Source organism: Macrobrachium nipponense, chromosome 27 (genome assembly GCF_015104395.2).
Source record: "Macrobrachium nipponense isolate FS-2020 chromosome 27, ASM1510439v2, whole genome shotgun sequence".
NCBI lineage: Eukaryota > Metazoa > Arthropoda > Malacostraca > Decapoda > Palaemonidae > Macrobrachium > Macrobrachium nipponense.
This window is the reverse complement of record NC_087216.1, coordinates 35944997-35954996: the sequence shown is the minus strand read 5'-3', so window position 1 is coordinate 35954996 and position 10000 is coordinate 35944997. Positions and strand designations below refer to the sequence as shown.

At 35.2% G+C, this 10000-nt stretch overlaps 2 protein-coding genes across 2 annotated transcripts in view; one reads left to right on the top strand and one right to left on the bottom strand.

Annotated features, from left to right (window-relative positions):
- Positions 1-5202, bottom strand: part of LOC135200585 (unconventional myosin-Ia-like) — an 81611-nt gene extending 76409 nt beyond the window's left edge. The window contains exon 1 of the mRNA XM_064229210.1: positions 4872-5202. Coding sequence (XP_064085280.1) covers positions 4872-5174 — 303 coding nt within the window. The 5' untranslated portion in view covers positions 5175-5202. The remainder of the gene's footprint in view (positions 1-4871) is intronic.
- Positions 1-10000, top strand: part of LOC135200669 (unconventional myosin-Ia-like) — a gene marked incomplete in the record, with an annotated part of 253582 nt that overhangs the window by 175305 nt on the left and 68277 nt on the right.

Here is a 10000-nt window from a genome sequence, read left to right as displayed (position 1 = left end):
CAGTCCGATCTGAGATAGAAAAAAATTAAATTAAATTAAATAAGGCCTGTTAAAAATAATTTTCTATTTTCATTTCCTTACTGCTTTGCATATTGCTTAAATGTAGTTCTTTTCCTTTTCTCCGTTTTCCTCGTTATTTTAATGCATCATCTGGCTTCCATCACATAAAGCAGTGCACTTTTATACGCTAATATAACATACGATCATGACAACATTAATGCTGATGGCATCCCCTGACCTATGCATAATGAAATTCGTTGTCTGGCGAACCTCTGTTGCCTTTATCAGAGACATATGCCCCTAGAACTTCCTCAGCTGCAGTAGGTTGCATCCAGGGTGAAGGGCATGTGTCTAGCATCCTCATGTCAAAATAGTTCAACAAAAAGAAATAAAGATAATAATGGCAAATCAAGTCCAATGAACCGGTGCTCGTGCACACGTCAAAGAGACCCGCAGTCCGAACTTGGGCTCGGCGTCCCCCTTGTGAAAGGAGCGCAAACACTCGACAGCAAACTGAAAGGGAAGCCAATGAGGACAACGCCCGAAGAGGGAAAACTTGCGGGAGACATCCTGGGCATATGTAATCAGCTGTTTCTCAGACGCTTCTCTCAGCTGCAATTACTGGACGACTAATCATTATAATGAAGTCATTAAGGCGAAGTTTATTCTGTGGCCGCTCTCATGCATACATGGAAGAGAATGAAGAGCAGGGTATTTGAATAACTTGCCCCCCCCTCTCTCTCTCTCTCTCTCTCTCTCTCTCTCTCTCTCTCATAATGATATATATATATACATGAATATTAAACTACAAATGTCGTTTGATATCCAATTCGCTCTACCTCGGAAATATAATTGATAAGCTGTTCGTCACCTCGCCGGCTCGAACCGCTGACATGAGAATCAACGAGATTCAGTGACCGCCTTACACCACCCAGCTCAGCGGATCGAGCCCGTGACATGACGAATCAACTTATCAATTATAATTCCCCTTCCATATATATATATATATATATATATATATATATATATATATATATATATATATATATATATATATAAATAGGTTCTTATTCTAAGACCGATTCTAAGGAAGGTGTGTTGAGAGCGGTTAGTGTGGTCATTCAGTTTACTTAAGGATAGATTGTTCTTCGGGCACTCCCCAGAAAGTAATGTCTTAAGGTTTTTTCTTCATTTTCCCTTACTCAAACTATAGATGTTCCACCAGATCTTATATCTACACTTGAGAGTTTTTTGTTCAGTCCAGGCCTGAAACTTCTACCCAGAACTAAGTTGATTTCGAGAGAGCTAATCATTCCAAGTTCGTTCACCACCGCTTGGGCATGTCTCTGCGACCGTCTACTCTTTTAACTCACGCTCTTCTCTCCGTCGGTAGTCTCTCTTTAGATATCGTTTGTCTCGGAGCGTTTCTCAAGTCTTTCTTTCATCCGTTACATTTTGATCATGAATTCCATCATTTTTCTTATACTCACGATTCCTTTACTGATCAGTCATGAGCCACTCACTTCCCTCATACCTTCCGAAAATGACATGAGACTCCCTCATTCCATGAATTGGCCTCCACTCATGACTCACCGGGCCGAAGTCGTCTTCCCACTTGCTGATGACCTGGTGTCGACCAAGGTAAAGAGACAGGTCAAGGAGGTCAGATTGTGCGAAGGTGCGGATGATCCCCCCCCCCCCAAAAATCGGACGTACACTGGAGGGCAGATATCACAACAGGCCACCAGGCTGCTACTTCAGTTCGTTATACGTCACTGCCTGGGTCACTTATCAAATCAGCTACTGAAGCAGTTTCTTGTAGCTTTTCATTATTTCTTTCTCTAGACATTGTAAGTTCCAATTTCGTAATAATGCCAGCAATCTGTGCATTATCTGGGTGCTATTCAAATAACAGCAGCAAAAAAGACGGCATTTCATTTTTTCGCTTCCCTCAAGACCTAGAAACAAGGCAAAAGTGGCTTCATATCTGTCGAATAAATAGGATTCCAGTCCTTCTACACACCGAATATGCAGTAAGAAAGTGCATATATAAGAGATTTCAATCAGGAATTTCTGGGATTGCAAGTGCCATCAGCGAGATGCAGACGTCTCATGAGTCAGGCACTTCCAACTCTTTGGAAAAGTATGCAGTGGAAGAGCTTGCGATTCATGGTTCGACTTGTTCAATTCTAGGGTCCCATAATAAGAAAAAAAAAAAAAAAAAAGCTCTGGAAAGTGTAAACGTCTCTATCGGTTCCAGAAGGGACTTGTTGTTTCATATCGGCCTTTGCCCGGGTTAAATGATAATATGCTAAAAAGTAAATAGAATGTATGTTGCAGACATATTAACCTACAGGCTTAATCAAGATGGACTGGAACATATGTCTGGCTGTTTTAGACAAATCGGAATTTGCTATGATCATCCATCTGCAGTTGCATTTAAACAGAGAGTGAAGTCGTTTCACTCTAAATCTTCTTGAGAAAGAAGTTTCTATCATTGGAAATAATTACAATTACAGAAATGTATATCATGATTATAGTATGTTTAAAGAAGTGTTCACAAACTAGTAGAAAAACGAATCAAATGACATGTCAGGGGATCCATTGGAAAATGAACTCTGCCATGAAGTTGGTTCTATGGATGAAGATGAAGACATAACTGAAGAAAAAACTACAAATACTCAGGATTGAGGAACAGACGAAAAGTTTGGAAAAGGTTCCTGATGAAGAGCCCCTTCGTTAATTGGTGGTTACATGGCATTTAAATTCCCACAATATCAGTTTCTAAGGTTGTAAGCTGAAAAGTGTGAATAGGACTTGGATCAACCTTGTAGAAAGGCAAGATAAACTAAAAATTACAAGTACTATTTTTTTTTTTCAAAACTGAGGAAAATTGAAACATTGTTGAACATCCACCATGGAGATAGTTTAAAACTATGAAAGGAAGCAGTGCGGTTTTTGGCATTCCATATTGAAAAAAGTGCATATCTACTCCCTGATATCATTACATTTTTTGTACGATGTCACGTGTTTTTCAGAATGGGCACTCTAAATAATAACATTAAATCTAGCTCTAAATCAAATACAATACTTAAATTATCAAAGTGATATAATAGTCTTGTAAACAGGTGATGTAATTTTACGTGATATTAACAGTTTTGGAAAGGAATGTTCCTAACTTAAAAATGATATACTTTTCGTTTCCTGGAAATTTTTTCTAGGTTAGTGTTGTAAATAAATGACTAATATAGTCTTCTAAAAAAAGTGTTTCTTACTTTTAAAATTTAACTTTTTATGTCCTGTAAACTTGTTTGGGTTATTCTTTAGTAAATGATGTAAATAGTCTTGTAAATAAATGTTTCTAATTTGAAAAATACTATAATTTTCTATGCCCTGTAAACTTCCCAAGTATGTAACACACATACATACATACATACATACATACATACATACATACATACTTACATACAAAATTTAACGAGAGCAAAAGGAAAGGTCATCAGCTTAGGTATTTCCAGAGTTGCCTACAGTCAGAGATAAACCGCCCTTCAGGTGACGGGTTAAAATACCCCAAAATTAACCCCACCGCCGAAATGAACTTACCTTTACCTTGGCGACGACTAGCTACGATCGAGAGCCAAAATTATAGTGTCGCAAAGCCTATGAATCACCTACTATGAATAACACTCCTTCTTTGAAGCTATGGGTCGCCAATAACAGTTTCTTTGTATCAACCTGAATCACCATCTTAAGGCTAAGGAACTCTGTAACCGAGCAGACCTAACGAACCGCCTCAATACGTTCACGTGTTCCTTGTACTTTGTTTTCATGGCCGATATTATAAATAGTTTTCTCAACTAATTCTCTGTCTGTTACATATCTACATATATTATTTCCGAGGTAGAATAAATTGGATATTAAACATCTATAGCTTAATGTTTGTGTATAAAAAATGTAAGGTGATAACAATGAATTCATATATATATAAAATATATATAGATATATATATATATATATATATATATATATATATATATATATATATATATATATATATAATATATATATATATATATATATATATATATATATATACGTAAATATATATGTATGATATATGTATATATATAAATGTAATATCCACAATGACCTCTTAACTTCTCAAATTCTTTGCTCTTTTTTGGATACGTTTCTCACCACAAAGCCTCGAGATCTAACTTCAAAGACATATGAAAGAAATCATGATGTCCGGTAGCGGGAAACGAGCCCGCGATACCATATCAGGACGAGGTCACCTTGTCGCAGGTCGGCAAGGTGAACTCGTCGTGATTATGGCACCGCAGGTTCGTTTCCCGCTACCGGACATCATGATTTCTTTCATATGTCTTTGAAGTTGGATCTCGAGGCTTTGTGGTGAGAAGCGTATCCAGAAAATAGCAAAGAATCTGAGAAGTTAAGAGGGTATTGTGGTTATCACATTTATACATATGTATCTGGTAAAAATGACCAGTAGATTCTACATATTTATATATATATATATATATTATATATATATATATATATATATATATATATATATATATATATATATATATATATATATAAAGGTATAAGCCACGAAGGAAAGATAAACAGGACGTTGAGTCGAAAGATCTTGTAGGTACTCCGTTCTTTATCTTTCCTTCGTGGCTTATACCTTTATTTATGCATTTATCACGTTCCAAACTTTCGTGATTCAGTTATACAGATATTTATATATATACACCTCTGTTATAATAAAAAGAAATCCCGACTACCAGAGTACAAAACCAGTTGTATAACTGCAGAGGAACTGCTACAACCGTAGTATACAGCAGTAGGTAGGTACTCACGTAGATCTGATCCCTCTTGTAGCGCGCGTGGAGGTTGTGGAGGAGAGCGTCATCCGTGATGGGGTAGAGGGCAGCACAGTCGGAGCAACCCACCTCGCCCTCGAGGGACGGAACGCCCACGCCCACGCCCTCCAGGGACCCCGCCGAGCCGGCCCTTGAGGCGCTGCTAGAGCTGCAGGCGGAAGAGGCACCGGCGATGTGCTTGTGGGCGCCCACGTGGGCGCCGCCCACACCACCCACACCGAGGGAAGAACTCTGCGAGCACAGCGACGATAGGCCGGCCCCTCGCCCACACCTGCTCATGTCCCCCCGGCTGGACCCTGTCACCACTGCAGAGCACAGGAGAAGAAATACATTAGCTTTAATTATGTAAATAACATATACACGAGTTTAAATAATCAATTATATGCATGGACGAACGTATACACGAATATATATATATGTATGTATGTATGTGTGAATGCATGTATTACATATATATATATATATATATATATATATATATATATATATATATATATAATATATATATGTGTGTGTGTGTGTGTGTGTATATGCTTAAAAAATCACAGTAGATGGACGTGACTTCATGATATAAGCGAAATACCACAGGAAAAATAATAGGCAGAAATTCGTAGCCGAGCGCGTTCGTCCTTTAATAAAGACATTGTCGAGGCAATATATATATATAATATATATATATATATATATATATATATATATATATATATATATATATATATATATATATTTATTTATATCAGTTTTCTGAAAGATCCATTATTCCATACTGACTTAGTCAGAGAATTAGGTACATGGTGGTTACTCGACTTCCTGGGTGGCTGAGTGTTTTAAAAGGCCATGTGGCTAAGAACCAACATTTTAATTAACATATCAGACTAAAATTAAGAGTTCTTATAGCATTAAAACTAAATTAAAATTTTTTATTGATTAACATCAGTGTAAATCAAGGTTAAATGACAAATTCAACCTAAAGACAAGTTTTATTGATACGATTTCTACAAAGTATAAATTCAAAATCATCATGTAACTTGAACACAGTAATCTCTTTTCAGATGCAAAGCTACTGCCATTTCGTGAATTCTATTTTTGGCATAAGAATGCTTGATCAAAATAATTTCACAAAAAACCATAATTTTAGACAGTATAAAAAGTACAAAATAGTAAAAGTGCGTTTTTTAAATATTAAAACGTACGATTTGCAGAGAAAATACAACAAAAAGAATAAATTACGAGACTATTAAGGGAGAGCAAGAAGTAGATTTATCTTCAGAAACACTGAAACGGTTCCCTCAGACACCACCGTCGATATCCGGGTTCCCACTTAACAAGACAGGCTACGCGGAACAAATTCGAATGTAACACAAAAGGGGACGAAATAAATAACAATATGTTTAACTCGGAGCATCCTCCGGCAAATGGAATATTTCCATCCTCATTTGCATTTGGAATGACATATCGAGGAAGAACCCACAACAGCCAGGCACAGATTTCTCTTCTATTGTGTTCATTTAATGGACGCAGAAGACGGGTGTTATACAAGAGGAATAATATATATATATATATATATATATATATATATATATATATATATATATATATATATATATATATATATATATATATATATATATATTATTATTTTTCGACTGGTTTGAAGATTTTGAAAGAACACTTTATTGTCATCTTTTGTATAGATTTAAGTTTTTCGAAGATAGTTTGACATTATTTTTAGATTTGAAAAAGATTTCATTCACAATTTTATTAAAATGTTTATTAATTTATAATGTTTCTGAAAAACTTTTGTTTTGATATAATATATTTTAATGTTATAATGTTTTTGTTTGAATTTTAAATGTTAGAAAGATTTACCCACTAGGTTTCACTTGTTAATTTCTAAAAAAAAATACATCTGTTCATAAGATTCATAGTTTCTAGAAATTCAAATGACGTTCTATATATATATATATATATATATATATATATATAATATATATATATATATATATAATATATGTATATGACTGGTATAAATGTTCTGTAACAACAGAGTTCCATCTAATAAAAGGAGCCCATAAAAACACCAAAATAGAGAAAAAGTACTATATTTCAGAGACTGCTGTCTCCCTCTTCAGGTAGATGAATGAGAAAAGTTCACAGAAAAGGTGGTATTTATACCAAGAGGTCCATCCACAAACAAGCCATTTTAAGTCACCCCGCTGATAATCTTCCTCTAATCTTCTTAAGGGTTGGTTGAATGAAGACGTTGTCGATCGTGTCCGAAATCCATCCTCCTTTTGAGATGTTCATTACCTGCCTCTCTTTTATTAAGGCCGATTCCATCATTTGACTCTTGTACCGGCAGTTGCTGCTATAAATTACACGTGACAAATTCCAGTTTATTCTATGGTTATGTTTCATTTATATGGTTTGAAAATAGCCCGAGTTCTGTTGTCCATACCTAACTGACCGTTTGTGTTGTATTAATCTCTGGGGAAGGGATTTACCTGTAAATCCGATGTAAGATTGGTCACAGTCCTGGCATGGGATTTCGTATACCCCAGAGTCCTTTGGAGATGTCTTTTGTTGGACGTTAATCAGGATTTGGCTAAGGTGTTTGGGTAAGTAAATACAAAAGGGTTCGATTTTCCGAGGGGGTTGGTTATTCTCTTAATCGTGTCCAGGTGGGGAATTATAATTTTATTGTTGGGTGTATCTCTGGTCTTGTCTTTAGGGGGTCGGTAGAAAATTACGTTAGCTTTGTGAATTGCTTTCTCAATTATATGGTCAGGATATTTTAAAGACGAAAGTTGCTTGCGAATTAGTTCAAATTCTTTTTCCAGGAATTCTGGGGAACAAATTCGTAAGGCTCTTAAGAACAAGTTACTAGCTACACCTATTTTGATAGAAATGTCATGATAGCTAAAAGTAGGTGAATGTAATGAAAGTGAGGAAACGTTGGTTTTCTGTATATGGTAAATTTGTATTCTGTCGTATCTCTGATTATTAAAACATCAAGAAAAGGAATTTTGTTGTCTGTTTCCCATTCAACTTTAAATTTGATGCTGGGCACTAATGTGTTTAATTTCGAGAGGAATTCATTGAAATTGCCCCACCTATTATCCCAAAATGTTAGGATATCATCCACAAGTATCTCATCCACAGCAGAAGATTAGAGGAAGATTATCAGCGGGGGTGACTTAAAATGGCTTGTTTGTGGATGGACCTCTTGGTATAAATACCACCTTTTCTGTGAACTTTTCTCATTCATCTACCTGAAGAGGGAGACAGCAGTCTCTGAAATATAGTACTTTTTCTCTATTTTGGTGTTTTTATGGGCTCCTTTTATTAGATATATGTATACAATATATATAATATATATATATATTATATAGATATATATATATATATATACTATATGATATATATATATAGTATATTATATATATATATATATATATATAATATATATAGAACGTCATTTGAATTTCCAGAAACTATGAATCTTATGAACAGATGTATTTTTTTTTAGAAATTAACAAGTGAAACCTAATGGGTAAATCTTTCTAACATTTAAAATTCAAACAAAAACATTATAACATTAAAATATATTATATTCAAAAGTTATTCAGAAACATTATAAATTAATAAACATTTTAATAAAATTGTGAATGAAATCTTTTTCAAATCTAAAAATAATGTCAAACTATCCTCGAAAAACTTGAATCTATACAAAAGATGACAACAAAGTGTTCTTTTAAAATCTTCAAACCAGTCGAAAAATCCTCTAAAAATATACCATTGAACAGAATCATGATCGAAAAAAAGTCCTTTGAAAATAAAGAAATTCGTAAATACATCATCGTCACATAGTGGTCAACTGCAGACAACCTATTTGAGTCTAAATATCGGGCAAAATAAAACCAGAGAAGTATTTCTTTGGAAAGCAAAATTAGCTTTGAGGAAAGACGTGACCGGGGAGGGGACGGAGGACATCCGACCTCGACCGCTAATGACCGAGCGCTATCAACCTGGTGTCACTAAGCGTCCACCTGAATACGAGCAACCGGATGCGTTGCCCGTCAATCCCCGGAACGACGAGCGATTACGACCGGACGAGGAAGGGATTATTTCCCCTTCCGATATGCTGGTGTTCGGTTAGTTATACAGGGTGTCCATAAAGTCCCAGTACCATTACAAGTATTTATTGCTCAGAAACCATATAACAGAGTCATACAGTTTTTTTTGTAGAATATTCAACGTTTCCTCAAGTTTACATTCAGAGCACTTCATTCTACAAAAAGCTGAATTACTCTATGTTATATGGTTTTTGAGCAATAAACACTTGTAATGGTACTGGGACTTTATGGACACCCTGTATACTGGGTACCTAAAAGAAGAATAACTGGCTTTCTCGCATATATGAAAACTGCTAAGGTCACAGTTCCTCAATTGTTCCATATCACTTTCTACTTTCTAAGACTACGTAGCTAATATTGTTCGGAAGTAATAGGTAAAGGTACTTTCGGCCGTCACACCCTGTAATCCTTCGGACAAGTAATCAAATGTACGTTTGTGCACAGTGCACTAGCACAATTAACGAATACATTGTTTACTGTGTAAGAGACAGTACATCAGATCAAATTAATGTGTCATCCAGGACATGTTTATTGTAGCTTGCCAATCTACCTCAGCTCTTCGCGGGCTCTTGCTCTGTGAAAATTGTATATAACTAATAAAAAAAACATTATGTCTACTTTTCAATAATTTGGATAAAAAATCAGAAAAAAACTATCGACTTCTTTTGAGCTCCAGCTTCTCAAGTCATCATTAATCAACATAAAAATTCGAGGTTCTTGGAAACTAGATTTAAAAAAAAAAACGTTTAAATACAGCATCGTCGGGGGACACATTACAACCTAGAAACTAAAAACTAGGAAAAACACAAACATAAATGCTATTCAAAGCAAAACAAAACAGTCAAATATACCCGTAGATAATTTCGTTTGAATATCTAGAAACCAGGAAAAATTATTGAAAAAAATCTTAAAACAGTAAAAAAAAAATTCAGAAAAAGTAGAAAATCAATCACGCACCCACAGAGAGGT